Here is an 18,091-nt window from a genome sequence, read left to right as displayed (position 1 = left end):
GCACGATCACAAACGCCATTAAAATATATGCAATTGCATGATCAATAATATACAAACAAATTATCAATCAAATATTCAACAATAATAGTTAAGAGTGCCAAAGTTGTGGATATACATCGGTTTGCTGGGCCTCATTTTATGTGAAAAATCTCCCTTCCATCAAACAAGCTACCACCATCAAACATATCAAGATGCTTCTTAAAACTTTTGTTCCAAGGCAACATGTTTTTTTTGCCTGTTCTGTTTTCTTTTGGGCACTCATATAATTGTTTGTCCTGAAGGTGTTACCTAGGTAAATAAACCCATTACATATCAGCATCCGGCTGAAATATACAACTTCCTCTTAAAGACAGTAGACACTATTGGTAAATGTCAAAGACCAGTCTTCTCACTTGGTGTATCTCAACATATGCATAAAATAACAAACCTGTGCAAATTTGAGCTCAATTGGTCGTCGAAGTTGCAAGATGTGAATGAAATTAAGAAAAACCTTGTCACACGAAGTTGTGTGCTTTCAGATGCTTGATTTCGAGACCTCAAATTCTAAACTTGAGGTCTCAAAATCAAATTCGTGGAAAATTACTTCTTTCTCAAAAACTATGTCACTTCAGAGGGAGCCGTTTCTCACAATGTTTTATACTATCAACCTCTCCATATAACTTGTTGCCAGGTGAGGTTTTATGCTAATAATTATTTTGAGTAATTACCAATAGTGTCCACTGCCTTTAATACAAAAACAACAACATAATACAAAAATAGCGGGTTTATCATAGAAACATCTATTGATACAATCACATGCTTGATCGATAATCATATAATTCCGAGCTTCAAACAGAAATGTGACAGTATAGGAATGTATTAAATACTAAACAACCTTGGTAGAGAATTCTTTGAAGTGTGGTGCTGTCAAATTACCTCCTTTCAAAATCAAACAACCCAAAGAGTTCAGCTCTTCACTTATTTTCTTACCATTGTAGTCAGGGCTCAAATTTGACACTGGACCGCTTGCCTGAGGCCAGTGTGTTTAAGTTTAACATTGGAACAGAAAATTTACAACCACACAAGTCTAGGCCCTCTTGTGTTTTTCAATTCAATGATACTATCTTACTGTGTAAAATACTATGCAGAAACAAATAATGTTCCAGTACCTTTTATTTTCAATTCTATTGATTAAAGAAAGATGATTATGCATAAAGACAAATGAAAGAAATCTTCCCCTATTCTACATGTCATCAAGCTTGTTTAAATACATACTGTGAAATGCATGTTAAACTGTGCTAGGAAGTTTTTTCTCTTTTTGAATCTGACCAAGTAAATATTTCTGATCCGGTGAACATTTTGAGACACAAGTCCTGTGGTCCTATGGATCCCCCCACCAAAACAAATTGAGCTCTGACAATATGAATTACTGTGTAATTTAATCACAAGAAGAAAACTTTCAAAAGTATTGATGAAAGTTAAAAAATTTTTTGTCATCTATCGATTGTTTGTGCAGTTCTCAATCAAACATTATTTGGGTGAAACCACACAGAGTGGCATTGCCAATACCTGCTGGGATATCAGTCTCTGAAATTGTTCATCATGTCTGAGCCAAACAGTTAAAGAGAAGGTACAAATTTGGAAGCAGTCTTACCATTAATGGCAGCAAAAGCTTTTGGTTACCCTTACAATAAAGTCCCATGGGATTCCCATGGGATTCTGATTATAGAGAAGCCAAGCAGCATCCTTCAAAAGTGTTCACTCTTTCATGTAATCCCTGAACACACTTACTTAACTTAAATACTTACATTTTGACCCAAATATCAGGGACATTTGGGTTTTTGTTTGGTAAAATCACTGGAGCTGGTTCACATTGTGCCACCGGCTTATAGAGTCGTGTCACAAACTTACTGGTTCCCTCCCAGATTACCTCCGAGCATAGCGGTCCAGAGGCTCCAGGTAAAGGAGGTGTTTCCTTTCTTTGCTTCGTAAGGAGACATTGCGGTGGTACAACACCAAGGTGATGTGGGTATTTACTACTACTATGGAATGAACTTGAGCTTGGCTTGGGAGAGTTTAAATTTGAAGTCGCAAAGGAGCTGAGCGGTTCCAGTTCGTGAGATTCTCCTGAGCTTGGCACTTCTGAGGAGTGGGAATGGATGGCTTCCGAGTCTGCAGCCCTGACTGTGTTCTTTCTCCATGCGCAGCATGCACAACCAAGCAGTGGGAACTGTCCGAGTGAGCCCTCTGGCCCTATGGTGCGGCAGAGCGATTGAAAGTAGAAGGTGGAGAACACCCAACTTATTGACATGATTAACATAAGAAAGGTTCCCATCTGTGTGTAGGAAAGGACTGTAGAAGGCATCATTAAAGCACCTGCCACGAAGGTCGTCAGTGCAGCCATCGTGATTGCAGACCCCATACGACCCAAAGAGAAAACAACTCTCGACTCCCGGTCGGTTTCCGGCGCGATTCGGTACGCGACACCGTAGTGTACAGTAAAATCGACAGAGAGCCCAACAGCAACTGATAGAATAACAGACTCAAGGATATTGAGCTGCCAGCCCAGCAGTACCAGAGCCCCAATGGTCACACATATGGTGCCAGATATGGACAGAATAGCATACACACTAATCAGGAGGTTCTGTGTGGTTACAAACATAACACAGGTGGAGATAATAATGGACATGCCGAGAGCTATTGGCATCCCATGAGCTAAATTATCCTGCAGATCGTAAAAGTCCACAAAACTTGTGATCCACCCATGTTTCATCGTCTCTGGGGCAGTCTTCAACTCCGAAGTCACCCAGTTCTCAAACGCATTCCAAAATACTTGAATTTTTTCAAATGAATATGTGTACGTTTGTGTGCTGTCAAACTCGACGATGGCTGCAACTACTCGATCCTCTGGGCCGCCAAACCGAGGCCCTGGAGTGAATTTTGTAAAGGCCATAGGGAATTCATAGTACAGCACACTTACTGCATCCCGGAGACATTTATCAAAGACTTCTTCAGGATATGGAAATACACTTTCCCTACAGCAAGGCATAAGGTTCTCTCCTGTATTAATATCAATGCAGCTTCTTGTCTGCATCCAAGTTCTAAAACTTTCAATAAAACAGTTCTTGAACTGCAATCCTACGGTAGGGAGAAAGAAACTTTGGTTACGCAACCGGGCGCAGAAATTAAAAAGCCATTGCTGAGCCTCCGGGAGGGCGATGTTAAACGTCTTATCAAACGTGATCTCACCATGGCTTTCGGGATCAAACGGATTGCCGCTGTCTATTGGTTGAACTCCCCATACAATCCTTAGCGGCAAGTGTGAGTAAACTTGTGATCCTGTGCTGTTCCCCTTTTCAAACCAGAACATATCCTTGTAGATGAAATCGTACCTCTCAAATGGGTGCAGAGAGTGGAATAACTGAAACTCAGGCAGGGTCGGTAACTGAAGTTTTGGATTGAAGAATATCAAAATGAATCCACCTAGTGTTAGCGTGCCTAGGGTGAGCAGCCAAACGTAACGTAGCTTAATAACAACACAGGGCAGTATCTTATCAAAAAAAATACGGGACCACTCACTGGTGATGTACTTTATTTTGTTCAAGCACCGCAGTATGTTAGTGCAGCAAGAGTGTTTCCATTTGTGCGTTCTGTACTCTCTCTTTTCTGTTCTTCTAGAGGAGTAACCATTTAAGTAATAGTCATAAATTGTGACTACTGCAGGCAACCAGGTGACAGTGAAGAAGCAGTTGACGAGGATCGTCGTCCCCGCGAAAATGCCAAAGCACTTGATGGAGGTAATTTTGCTGATTGTATTTGCAAAGAATGCGGATGCTGTGGTGAGGCTGGTTACAAACATTGAGACGACAGCGTGCCGAAGCGTGTCCAAGAGGATCAGTACTTGTGGGGTGTTAACGTGATCCGAGTTTGTGCGCTTCCAAATGTCACAATACACAAAGGCATCGTCCGCTCCAATTCCAACAAGGAGAATGACCGTGGTTAGATTCATAAACGGAAAGAAGGGAATGCCGAATACAATACGGTAGAGGAAATATGCCACAATGAGCGACATTGCCATACTGATCACAGTCATGACGGTAATGAAGAGGGATCCAATGTACATCCACATGAGGATTATGATAATTAACACTCCAAGGCAAGGGTACAATGCCTCCGTCGTTAAGTACTCTCCAAAGAGATCGTACTTGAGATTGAAACACAATCCCGTTACTTTGACCTCGGCATTGGCCACCTCCTTATCCTTAAAGACGTCCTCGTAGATTTCTATCATATCATTCCCAGCATATACTGGGATAATGATCATTGTGTTCTTGACCTCCACATTATTAGGCTTCTCCACGCTCAAGAATCCGACGTCTGCAAGGTAATGCATTATAGAGTAGACAGCGTCATAGCGGATACAGTCCTCGTGTATATTCGTTGGGCAAGGTTTCCACTCCTGGGACTCCCGGGACTCCCAGCAATTCGGTTGAAGATCTCGACTCCGGTAGAAATGAGAACACTTCTGAAGCAGCTCCACAGTGTCCGCAACGTCCTTCTCTGTAATCTCCATGCAGCTGGATCTGTTGCTTAGCAATGCTACATAGTTACCGATGGACCAGCTGCGACAGCATGATCCCTTCTTGTCTGTGTAGCAGTTTCTCATGAATTGTAGATGCTGGCGAATGGCCGTTGTCTCCAGCTGACACATGGCCTGTAGGCCTTGCAAGGTCAGAAGATTATGGGCCTGCACAGGTTCTAAAACAACTCGAGCATAGTCCCTTGCTGTGTGGAAAACAAACAAAAAACAGCTTTTAATAAAATGAAACAACTGGATGTGAAATTGCGTGGTCAAAACATGATCACTTAACCATGCAAACGTGACAAGAAACCTGCCATGATTGTTGTATCTTGAAATAAGATGCTCAAGTACAATTATCTTTCTCCATCCAAAAGTAACTGACCCTGCAAGTATAATTTTAACCTGAAAGGGAAACAAAATTGAATGCATAAAATCATCAAATACCTGCAGAGTCTCTAGAGAGACACCTACATTGTACATGTACCAGAGTGAACATTATAATTTTATGAAAATAAAGTAACTGCCCGCATAAATTGCCTGCCCCTAAAATGATTGAAAAGCATGGAGGTAAATGTAGCCTTGTACAAACATGTAAAGCTAAAGCTAACAATATACACAATGTTTTTGATAAATTTTCTCTGATGGTTGGGTTTCATTGGGTTTCCTTGAAATTTGAGGTGACTTTTGAAGGGACCAGTAAGCTTGTCATTCAACAAGTCCACAAATTGCTTTTACACTAGTCCCTACTTCATACTAAATGGGATATTTTCAACACTGAACAAGCCAGACTGACTTCTGAATAATAATAATAATAAACGAGACTTATAAAGCGCATTTTACAAAATTCAATGCGCTGGAAGAGTGCTACGGAAAAGACGATTATGAGAATAGATATGTTTTTAATTTACTCTTGAATGTCTGGAGTGTGTTGGTGTTCCGAATATGACTTGGTAGGGCGTTCCAGCACCGGGGACCAGCGACTGAAAAGGACCGGTCCCCTGCCATTTTGTGTGTGCGAGGGATTGTTAGATTCTGGCCGGAGCGGAGCCCACTCCGGCCAGGTTTGTTGAAATTTAGCGACTCTGTAAGGTATTGTGGAAGTACGTTAGAGAGTGCTTTGTGCATGTTCACTGATGTTTTGAAGGTGATGCGTTGTTTAACTGGTAACCAGTGTAATTGTTTGAGAAGAGTGGATGCGTGTGTGTATTTGGGTTGCAAGAAAATGATACGTGCAGCATTGTTTTGGAGCCTTTGTAGACGGTCAATGTCAGCTTGCTTAATACCATTGAGGAGAGAGTTACAATAATCCAGTCTAGACAACACAAGGGCTCTGGCAGCAGCGTGGCATGTGTTTGTGTCAATATATTTGCGTATTTTGGAGAAGGAGGTTTTGACACATCCTTGGGTGATTTTACTGCCATTAACTAAAGTCATACAAGAACTTTGACATGCTAACTGCTTAAAACTTAAACTTGTCTTTTATCTGAGAGACACTAGTTACTCACAAGGATTGGAGCAGAAGAATGGAACCTCCACATCATCATCGTTGAGATAGTCCCCGTTCTCACTAATATCCGACTGACTATAACTGCTGCTGGCAGAGCCGTCATCCCCCAATGACCGAACCTCATCCGATCCGTTGATCTCCACTGAGTCAGGCACCAAAGGAGAAGGCGTGACTGAGGCAGAGGCTGGGGAGGTTAAGGTGGATGAGAGTTGGGTCTGTAAGGGTCGCTGGGTGTTGACGACGTGCTGTGGATGGAGACTGGTGGTTGGATAGAACGAGAGGAGCTGACCAGAACCGGTATGATCAAGCATATTCTGCCATGTTATGGAACGTTGGCTGATCACTGTGCCTCGTGGTTCAAAACCCTGAAGAAGAAAACATGTAAAAAATACAATATTTTTTGTAATTAAATGGGAATATTTTCAATACTGAACTAGCCAGGCTTATCACTAAGAGGGGCTTTAACTCACATTTTTTTACTGGAATTAAAGACACTGGACACTATTTGTAACTGTCAAAGACCAGTCTCCTCACTTGGTGTTACCTCAATATGCATAAAATAACAAACCTGTGAAAACTTGAGCTCAATTGGTCATCGAAGTTGCGAGATAATAATGAAAGAAAAAACATCCTGGTTACACGAAGTTGTGTGCTTTCAAATTGCTTACTCTTGTGACCTCAAATTCTAAATCTGAGGTCTCGAAATCAAATTCGTGGAAAATTACTTCTTTCTCGAAAACTACTTAACTTCATCAGATTGAGCCGTTTCTCACAGTGTTTTATACTATCAACAGCTCTCCATTGCTTGTTACCAAGTAAATTTTGGTCCTTAAACTTGTTTTGAGTAATTACCAATAGTGTCCATTGCCTTAAAAAATAAAATAAAAAAAAATCACTTGTAAACTTGATGTTTTCTAACTTTTCAAAACTTTGATAACTTTATATTTCTCTGCTTCATTTACTTGCCTGAAACAAACTTTTCTGGCATAAAAAGGAATTGGGTCTATTGTAATAAACTAGGATGGATACAAAACTATTCTTACCAAAGCAAATAACAACCCTTTCCAACATGGACACCAATATCATTTCAACATGGATACAAAAACTTATTTTCAACAGAAAACCTCAAACAATTTTTTTCCAAATAGGAATATGGAACACTCTTTCCAAAAGATAACAAAAATATTAACAGAACAAATCAACAACTCTTTCCAACAGGAGTAAAACTTCTTTTCAACAGAAAAAAACTAAAACTCATTTCAACGGAACAACCAATCACTTCTTTGCAACAGAAAACCTTCAACAAAAATTCTTAACAGTAGCCACTCATAAATTATAATTTGACCTCACCTCACCAGAGTAATTACAGATTGGCACCACGTCTGTGATTTAATTCCAACTAGATAATTACTTTAAATGAACAATTAATAAAACACTGATTTAAAAACCCTGAGAGAATTAATAGCTTTTGGGTACCGACGCTCAAATTGATATGCAATAGTGTCAGACGTCTCTTATAGTTAACAGACAGCCAGTCTCGCAGGAGACTGTAACCATTCTCACAAAAACAAATTAAAATTGATGGAAAATCTCGATATAAATAAATTCAAACACGACATTGACGTCATCTGCATGTCGAGTGTAAAAAAAGAAAAAAAGAAAAAAGAAAGAAGAATGACAGATGGGGGGGGGGGGTGTTCTGTATGCCCACAGGTGCAGTAATAATGTAATTACTCAAGTTTTCTGGACTTAGCATCCAATTATAGCTTTCCACACCCAGATGAGCAAGTGACAACAAAGGTGTAGTAAATGGACATTTGATTGTAATCTGTGTTAGACACAAATGAGGAAATCTGAAATTGCTGAAGCGAGGGGTTTATAAAACATGTACATTGTACGTACACATGAATGTAACTGAATGTTGTGTTCTTGTGTTCTATATAAATATATTGTTTTAAACCTATTTTCAATAACAATTTGTTTGCCCATAAATTTAGGCTACATGATAATATGTACGTACATGTATCAAGTGTATTGCACTGTACCCCAAAATCCTCCCCCACAGTAGTGTGGGTAGGGTCTACGAACGAATACTTACCTGTAGAGCAAATTACTACAATTGCATATTCCCTATGCGCCGCTAGGTAACACTAAGACTTTTTACAACAAGTGCAACAGCGCCCTCCATCGCCCAGTGCACGACGGCGGAAACTCATACGTACAAGTATGCAAGAACCAAGTATAGTGGGGCAGGCGGGAGGGATGCTCTACAGGTAAGTATTCGTTCGTAGACCCTACCCACACTACTGTCGGGGGGGGGAGTCTACGTCACTCTACTTACCTGTAGAGCAAATTACTACAATTGCATAGACTAGCACCGTTTAGGAAGGCGGTGGGTATACGCGGGACTATTGCATATCATACAATTATTATGGCGTCATGGCAACGAGGCGCGACCGGAAGGAGGCACCAGCTGTTGCAAGAATAAGAAACGCAAAATATGGGGGCCACATTGTCCGCACACGACCCGGGGGGTGTCGTCCCAATAGGACAAGGAAAAAACATTATCAATGTTAAACAGTGGCACAAATGTATGGTATACAGACAAGAACTCACCGAGGGTGAAGACTTGATGCGAAGAGGACTAGCGGGAGGATGACCCACGGGAGGCCGACTGCAACACCGCACGGCCTGCCTGGCCGTCGGTCTGGAGTACGTCCTTCAGGTAGCATTGTGAGAAGGTTGTAGCACTCTTCCAACAGGCTGCCTTGGTTATATCCTCTATCGGTATACCTTTAAAAAAATACCAAGAGGACGACACCCTGCGGACGTGAATATTGCCCTCGGCCGCCGGCCACCCGCCCGGGACGGAGCGGATGGCGGTAACAATCCAGCAAGCGATGAGGGGTTGTGGAGGCCAAGAATAGTTGGTGATGGCCGGAGCGGATAGGCTTGGTGTGGCTTATGTACCATTTAAGCGCCCAGACAGGGCACCACAGTCTGTCAGCCCCAACCGCAGAGAAGGATTTTAAGTCCGGAACGAAAATGTCCGGGGGCTGAAAAGAGTCAGACTGATTCTTCGTCAGGAACCAGCCGGACACCACCGGGTTCCAAACGAATGTGACCCGGTGCCAGTGTCAGGGCGTGGAGCTCGCTACGTCTGCGCGACGTGGCGGCCGCCAGCAGAAAGGAAACCTTTATCGACAACTGCAGCAAAGGAACGTTGCTGAGGGGTTCGAATGGGGGACCTGCTAGAGTGGATAGAACACTCTGGAGGTCCCAAGACGGGACAAGTTTGCGTACCGGAGGCCGGGATACAAACATGCCCCTTGCCAGCTGACAGATCGCTCGATTGGTAGAAACCGAGGAGCCATCAGGAAAGCCCTCATGAATGGCTGCAATGGCCGACCGGTAGTTTTTAACCGTGGCAGTCGCTAGCCCACTCTCGTAAAGGTAAAGAAGAAAATCCCCTATGTCCTTCAGAGAAGCACTGGGGGGGACGTACAGATCGCCGTCTACACCATTTAAAGAAATGGCGTAGTCGGCAATCGTAGATCTTACGAGTGGAGGCACGCCTCGACTGGGCGGCAAGCTCTGCAGCCCGGCGTGAAAGGCCTGCTGTGCGGAGTGACTGGGTGATAACACCCAGCACGTCAGGTGGAGTTCCCTCGGGGCCGGATGAATCATCCCGGAACTGGGTTGATAAAGGAGATCCGGACGTTGAGGCAGGACCACCGGGCGGTGGACAAGGAGCCTCACGAGTCGAGGGAACCACGGCTGACGCAGCCAGAACGGGGCTATGAGGAGCACCCGGCAGTGGGCGGTCTATATCTTGGTTAACACCCGGGGGATGAGCGAGAATGGCGGAAAGGCGTAAGCCAGGAGGCCCTCCCACGGAATCGACAGGGCGTCGATCTGCCATGCGTTGGGGTCTGGAACCCTTGAGCAATACGTTGGCAGCTGATTGTTTGCCCGTGAGGCAAACAAGTCTACGTGGGGCCGGTCGATCAGCCGGAAGAGGGTCTGTGCCACCTGAGGGAGCAAGGACCACTCTGTCGGGGCAATCCAGCCCCTGGAGAGGGCATCGGCTGTCACATTCTCTACCCCCAGGATGTGGATTGCCGACAGAGCAACGCCCTGGCGGATGCACCAGTGAAGGAGTTCCCAAGTCAGGGCGCACAACTGCGCCGACCGGGTACCTCCCTGGCGGTTGACATAAGCCACGACCGTGGTATTGTCGCACCGCGCGTCCCGACACCGCAGTCTGAAAATGCCGAAGGGCATTGAAGACCGCCATCAACTCTAGGACATTGATGTGGGACGAGCGGTGCTCCGGGCCCCACTGTCCCGCGATCTGGCACGGGTGGAGGGACGCCCCCCAGCCCTGCTGTGACGCATCGGTGACAATGGTCACCGAAGGCTGAGGGGGGCGGAACACGCGCCCCTGAGTAAGATGGGCCTCGTCCAGCCACCACCGCAAGTGCGGGATCAGCCAGGGCGTAGTGGGTACCGGCAGGTGGATAGGGTGGTGTCGAGGGCGGTAAAAAGACGGATTCAGATGGAGCTGAATTGGCCGCATCCGGAGTCGACAAAAATCCACCAAGTCCACCATGCTGGCCATAAGGCCAAGGAGCCTGAGCCAAGCCCTTGCCGGTGCCACCGCCGCTGGGAGAAAGAGGGAAAGAAAAAAGATTCAGTACGCGGTCCTCCGTAGGGCAGGCTAGTCCCCTCGGTGGGCGGAGATCGAGAGCCGCTCCGAGGAAGGTAGGGGTCTGCGAGGGTATCGGGTGCGACTTTTCGGTGTTCACTAGAAACCGAGATCGGAAGTGAGGCGCCAGGTGAACCTGAGCGCCCAGCCGCCGCCGCCCGCGATGGCCCCACGACCAGCCAGTCGTCGAGGTACATGAAGATCATGACCCCGCGCCTCCGTAGAGCAGCCCCGATTGTCTTCACTACCCGGGTGAACACCCAGGGCGAAGTGGACAACCCGAAGGGCAGGGTCGCAAACTCGTACATGACGCTGTTGTACATAAAGCGTAGGAATTTGCGATCCTCGGGCCTGATGGGCACGTGGAGGTACGCTTCCCTCAGGTCCAAGCTCGACCCCCAGGCGGGTGTGACAATAGATTCGAGAATGGTCCGCAGCGTCTCCATACGGAAGCGCTGCGGACGTATGAATCTGTTGAGGGGTTTCAGGTTTAGGATGGGGCGCCACTCGCCCACCTCCTTCTTGGGAACCAGGAAGAAGGTGGACATGAAACCCGTCCGCGCCCCTTGCAGGGGAGCGGCGTAAATTGCTTGTTTCTGGAGGAGGGAGGAGATCTCCCTCTCGAGAGCCAACCGCTTCCCCATGTCGGACGGGATCGGCGTGGGCCGAATTATCATGTCCGACGGGGGGGTCCCCGTGAACTCGAGCGCGTAGCCGTACTCGAGTGTCTCGAGGACCCACCGGTCGGAGACAACCTGTCCCCAGGACCCCAGAAATTTTTGAAGGCAGCCCCCCAAGTGTCCGTCGGTGGGAGGCCGCCTTGAGGCAAGCGAGTCACTTGCGCCATGCCCCCGGGAATCGGGAGTTTGGCGCGTGAAAACCCCGCCCCGATTGAGGGCGCTGGTGCCCCATCTGGGTCGGCGCGGCTCGGACACTAGATTGAGTGTCGGCCCTGCCGCGAAACCCACCACGGGTGGGCCGTTGAGGTTGACGCCGTGGTATGGTATAGGAGGCTTGCTTCTTCGCCTTGGCCTTGGGCGCAGCCGGTTTCTTGGGGAAAACGATAGTAAGCTTCAGCGCGTGAAGCATGCGCCCGCCATTTCCCTGCCTGCATAACTGCATCCATGCGATCTGTGCAAACACGATCCAGGGGCAGGATCATGTCCCGCTGAACGAGCCGCAACTCAGTCTCACGAATTGACAACCGCTGCATAGCGGTCAACTCGTCCTCTTCTGGGGACGAGTCATCCCCAGGGGGGCGACTCGTCCCGGGCGAGTGCCCAGTATTATAATCATGGCCGATAGATGAACTTGAGTCAGAGAATACTGACGCCGGGTGCAAACTGATCCCCGACAGGGGTATTACAGTCCTGGCGGTCACAGGTGGCCCCACAGGGGCCAGGGATACCGCAGGGACACGAGTCTGCATTGGCACAGGTACCGAGCGGTGGCACGGCGGAGACGCCGGGGCCCTGCTCACGGTATGAGGGATACCGCTACCCGAGGCCACCCACTGGTGGTCGAACGGGACCGGTGCGTCGACCCGGGCCGGGAAACCTGGCGGGGCTGACACGCCATGAAGGGCCGACACAACGGGCGGAGCCACTGGGCCATGGCCCTGCTCCAACCTGCCCGTCAGGGAGGCGGTCAACGCTTGAAAGGCCTCCATAAAGTCGGCCCGTGAAAGCGAGTCACCGCGGTGACGTTTGCCCCTGTGGGAGGAATCACTGGAGCTCGAAGAGCCCTGTGACCTACTCCCCTTTTTGGCCTTTTTCCCTCGACGGGAAGAAAGGGATGGGGTGACCTCAGATGTCCCTTCGGACAAGGGTTGTGTCACGGGGACCCCAGAACAACGGGTAAAACCCGAGGATGAGGACGGACCCACCGAGCGCGGGATACCAGGCGAACCCCAGTTCGCCGGCTCGGCATGGGCAATCTGCCTACCGACCACCAGCGCGCCCAGCCTGATGGCATGAGCGGCCGGGTTACGGTCGGCAAACCCAACCCCGTCCCCCACCACGGCCACCGAGGGAGATTCGGTGGGGCTGGATGGGGAGTGGCGCACTGAGACACGCGGAGGGGGGACCCCCTCCGTCCGCAGTAGGCCAGTGGGTGGCTTAGCGGCAGGTGTGGAAGACCCCGGAACGGGGTTTCCTTTGCCTGCCTTATTCTTTTTGGAAACGGCCCGGGTAGCAGGATTTTTTGTTTTCTTGCTTGTACCCGGGCGTTTACCCTTAGACAGGTTGGACCCCTGGACGCTGACCGACGAGGGGGAACGGGAAATGTTCCCCCCGAAGTCAACGGGGTCCACGACCGACGCAGCACGCAGGGGCTGTGAAGGTTGGGAGGACTGCGCAGACGACGGACCGTCAACGACGTAGCCCCCCGAGGAGTCGAGCTGTCCCGGGGAAAGGGAAGTATCCCCGGTAGCGACAGTGCGACCCCTCCCTGCCTTTCTAGAACTCATTTTATCAACTAAGAAATTAATAAAGACGACACACACACTCTACAAACACGTCTTTATCAAGTAACAATAATAAAATAACACAGTTTATTTTATATCTCAAAAGAGACTCAGTTTAACGGAAAAGTAACAATTTTCTAGGGAGCCTAAAAAATTAACGTGTCACCTGTTCGGAGCTAAGAGAGAAAGAGGGCGATTGCGCATGGCGTTCGCGCCGTCGTGCACTGGGCGATGGAGGGCGCTGTTGCACTTGTTGTAAAAAGTCTTAGTGTTACCTAGCGGCGCATAGGGAATATGCAATTGTAGTAATTTGCTCTACAGGTAAGTAGAGTGACGTAGACCATTATATTTTATTATCACTAACCCTATTGTGCAGTATATTTTGTTTATCTATAATGGCAAATTTGTGAGGCACTTCAAACAAACATATTGAATTAACCATGGAGGAAAAATACACTACAAGGTCCATGGATTTCATGAAGTGACTGTACACATCTGATACACTGTACAGTAGACTCCTGTACCTAGTTAATTGCGACAGCCAAGCATCAAGGCAAACATTTAATATGACCTGAACTGCTCATTAGTGGGCTTAACTAAAAGCAAGGTCACATTAATTGGAGGGAATTGAACAATGTGACAAGTTAATGCTGTTGGTTGGAGCTTTTAGTGGCATCAAGGCAACTTGGAATACTATTGGTAATTACTCAAAATAATCATCATCATAAAACCTTTCTTGATTACGAGTATTGGGGAGTGGTTGATGGTATAAAACATTGTGAGAAACAGCTCCCTCTGAATTGACGTAGTTTTCGATAAAAAATAATTTTCCACGAATTTGATTTCGAGACCTCAAGTTTAGAATTTGAGGTCTCGAAATCAAGCATCAGAAAGCACACAACTTCGTGTAACAATAGTGTTTTTTCTTTCATTATTATCTCGCAAATTCAACGACCGATTGAGCTCAAATTTTCACAGGTTTGTTATTTTATGCATATGTTGAGGTACACCAAGTGAGAAGACTGGTCTTTGACAATTACCAATAGTGTCCACTATCTCTAATGAGGAATGTGGTCGCACAATTTCACATCTTGACTTGATATGCTTATAGCTTTACCGTGAAGTATATCTTTAGTTTTTTTAACCCTTTCATTGTTTTAATTCTATATGAATATAGATACATGTATAGACTGTAAAACCAACTTGCGAAAAATGTCATTTCAAATGGTGGTAGCGTTTGTTGAGATATCACCATGGGAAAGAAACTGTATCTGAGAAACTTATAATGCAGAACAGTTCTCATATTGAAACTTGTTTGAATCCCTATTCTCTAAAACCACATTCCCAAGAAGGGAATCATTTCTTAAAATGTAATACATTGTCAACAGCTGCAGAGCTTGTAATCAAGTTATTAAGGTCGTGGGTTCGAATCCCACCCAAGTAATATGCCTGTGATTTTGTTCACAGAACTAAGGTAGGAATATACAGTGTTAACACAGATCGATGTATATGGGTAAAAACCAAAATGAATATTCTTTATCCCCAAATGCAAATTTAACATCTACTAAGTTTTTATGGTCATAAATTTTTAGTGAATTTTTTATTTGATGAGTACATGTAAACTCTTTCTTAACCTCTCGCTTTTTAATAAACTGTATGTTTTCAATAGATACCTACAATGTACATGTAGAAGTACCATTCAACTAAACTGCAAAAATAAAAGTTTGGCGACCCCATTTCAAGAAATTGCTAAACAATTTATATTTCATGGACCATCATTACTTGGTTATTTTGATTTAGCATACAGTATGAAAGGGACAATTCAGATTGAAATATTTTCCAGGACCAGTTTCTGGTTTTATAAATTTGAACTTTTTGTTTGTGAGAAGACGTTTCCACTTCATAGTAGACGTCTACAATTGACAGAACCAGATTGGAGGCCGTTTTCCAGAATGTAATTTATCAAACACAAAACGCACGTCCTCTGACATTGATTAAAACTGTATATAAGGCAAGGTTTCCTCCCCCCCACATGGTTGTGTTATTCTGAAATCCTTGAGAGAGTGTGTGAAGATGGCACGTCTTATTTTGAGCAGACATTTAGTAATATAGGTCTCCTTGGCATGTGTCCGAGTCTCTGCAAATTAGATCACGACCATGCGCGCAGTTAAAAAAAACCAAAAAAACGTCCCTCCCTTTTGTATCTCTCTGCCAACGCCATTGGTGTGATTTTTCCGATCAAGGGATTTTGGGAAATAACTTTTTTAACAAACCTCTGCAGGGAAATTTCAGCTTGAGTTTTCGACCAACAATGTGAGAAATTGAATCAGAATGATTGATTCTTTATTGCCTACATGTACGCACGTCATGTGCATAAACTTCTCTAATAAATTATAGAAGAAAGTTTTTTGCTCTATTTTTTTTAAGAACAGTTTGTGAGTCAAGACACTTTCATATGCCTCGTAGGAAGTATTTTACGGAACAATACCAAACCGGCGTTGCATCATCAGATGCTATCTTTTGACATGTTAAAGTGACACGTTGCCTTGGATCGGCTGAGTTGGTCAATGAAAAGCGTTTGAAACTGTTTCTTATGAGATGCATAACAAAAAATGGATAGAAAGGTGTAGAGTACAGAAATGGCGTGCCGTGTTAGTTCACACCATCTAAGGACAATCACGCAATTTATAGGCATTATTGTGTGGATCATTATATTCTCCTTTAAAAAAATCTTTCCAACCATATGCATTTTATAACAAACGGTTTCCAAATGCTTTTTATAGACCAACAATAGAGAAGCAAGATCGATCACCCCCTGGGAATGGGGTTGGAGCATGCACACATTCCCAAAACAATTAATCTATCTAGGAACTACATGTAGTAGTCTACTGGGAACTCGTAAACACGCGCAGTTTGCGAGTTTCATCTCTCCTAAAATTTACTTACAGCAATGGGGTCATCGAAACTGGGCAAATCGTACAAGAGGAATGCCACCAGGCCAAAGGTCATGACACAGAAGAATAGAACCAGGCATAGCACGATAGGATGGTGGCTTATCAGTCTGGCATACCTGCAATAACACAAAATAGAAATAAGAACTCAAACAGGGCCCAATTTCATAGAGCTGCTTATGAAAAAAAATGCTTAGCACAACAAAATGATGCTTATCAGAATAAGGTTACCAGCCAAACTACCACATCACATCTCACATGTACCATTTTTGATCGGTCCTGCTCATTTCTGCTTAGCAGAGAGTTGTTAAGGAATATTTTCTGCTTAAAGACCCTGGACACTATAGGTAATTGTCAAAGACCAGTCTTTTAAAGACCAATGTATCTCAACATATACATAAAATAACCTGTGAAAATTTGAGCTCAATCGGTCGTCGAAGTTGCGAGATAATAATGAAAGAAAAAACACCCCTGTCACATGAAGTTGTGTGCTTTCATATGCTTGATTTTTGAGACCTCAAATTCTAAACTTTAGGTCTCAAAATCAAATTCGTGGAAAATCACTTCTTTCTCGAAAACTATGTCACTTCAGAGGGAGCCGTTTCTCACAATGTTTTACACCATCTTACCCTCTCCCCATTACTGGTTACCAAGTAAGGTTTTATGCTAATAATTATTTTGAGTAATGACCAATAGTGTCCACTGCCTTTTAGCAGCTCTATGAAATTAGGCCCAGACAAAAAAAACATTGACTGCTTCAAGTGCTATGGTTTAAACTCCCGAGGTAATCCTCAACAGCGCATTTTGAGGGAGTCTTTATTCTCTAGGTACCGAGAAGCTGTTGTTGCTATTGGTATAGTGCGTCATGTTTATGTGGCTTTCTGAAAAATATTGATGTTTCATGTAATTTGCTCTAAACCAATCACAAGGCAGAATAAATGAGTGTCATAAAACAAACTGTAACAAGAACAAGCTAGCCCATGCAAAGCTTTAAGAATGCTCAAAGCTTTTCAATTGTACACAAACCACTTTTTTCAATATCAGCTTCTTTTTATTGCTATGATGATTGGTAACCACAAAAAATGATTTTACAAATTTTAATCAAAAGTTGATTCCAGGGCTCGATTTCACAAAGCACTCAAGATTGATCTTAAGTTGAGTTTCCAATATCACCATAGTGTATAGCGATTTGTTTTGAGACATCACAATTTGCTTAGCATTTAAGATTGGTTGGTGTTAAAGAACAGTCTTAATTTGGCTCTTTGTGAAAACGGCCCCAGGTTTGCAAGAGTCTTATGGGCCTGTGCTTATCTAAACCAAGTATGATTTTCATCTGTCCATGTAAACAAATCTATTCAGAGTCTAAAAGTGTGCGATGTGAGTGTTTATTTTACCGTGGAACTAGGACCCTAATTCATACAGCTGCTTAAACATAAACATTTGCTAAGCACAAAAAAAATCATGCTTATTTACCAGAACAAAATGTTACCAGCTAAAGTATATTTTCATATGTAGAATCTGTAGCTGGTACATGTGGCTTTTTTTTGGGATGATCAGAAGTTGCTTTAAAAGCAATGTTTTCGGCTTGAGCATCTCTTTGAATTTGGGCACTGGTGTTGATGATGGGTTTTGCTTTATAAATATTCTTTGGAGGAAGACCAACTCAGAAGTATCTTAAGGGGGTGCCACCAGCCCTATAGCAAGAACACATTACACCATTCTTGAAAAGTACATATTGTATCCACAACAAGATAATTATAATCACCCAAAGCAGAAGCGATGTCGCAGACTGCTCGCCCATGGCCTAGGAGTCCGACTCTGGCACACTTCTCGGCCCAGATCTGACACATCACCGACTTTCATGGTGAGCCCAACGCAAAGTCAATGACCATCATAGAAT

The 18,091-nt window shown here is 44.8% G+C and overlaps 1 protein-coding gene across 1 annotated transcript; it reads right to left on the bottom strand.

Moving 5' to 3' along the window:
• Nucleotides 1-681: 681 nt before the first annotated feature.
• On the bottom strand, nucleotides 682-18,089 carry LOC117290955 (protein dispatched homolog 1-like). Its single transcript, XM_033772541.1, has 4 exons — nucleotides 17,957-18,089; nucleotides 16,187-16,310; nucleotides 6,067-6,433; nucleotides 682-4,764 (listed from the first exon to the last, which is right to left on the bottom strand). Exons 1-4 carry the CDS (start codon nucleotides 18,052-18,054, stop codon nucleotides 1,784-1,786), a joined length of 3,570 nt encoding a protein of 1,189 aa, XP_033628432.1. The 5' UTR covers nucleotides 18,055-18,089; the 3' UTR covers nucleotides 682-1,783.
• Between the last annotated feature and the right edge of the window lie 2 nt (nucleotides 18,090-18,091).

The sequence above is a fragment of the Asterias rubens genome, chromosome 1 (assembly GCF_902459465.1).
Source record: "Asterias rubens chromosome 1, eAstRub1.3, whole genome shotgun sequence".
Taxonomy (NCBI): Eukaryota; Metazoa; Echinodermata; class Asteroidea; order Forcipulatida; family Asteriidae; genus Asterias; species Asterias rubens.
This window is presented reverse-complemented; position numbering and strand designations above follow the sequence as displayed.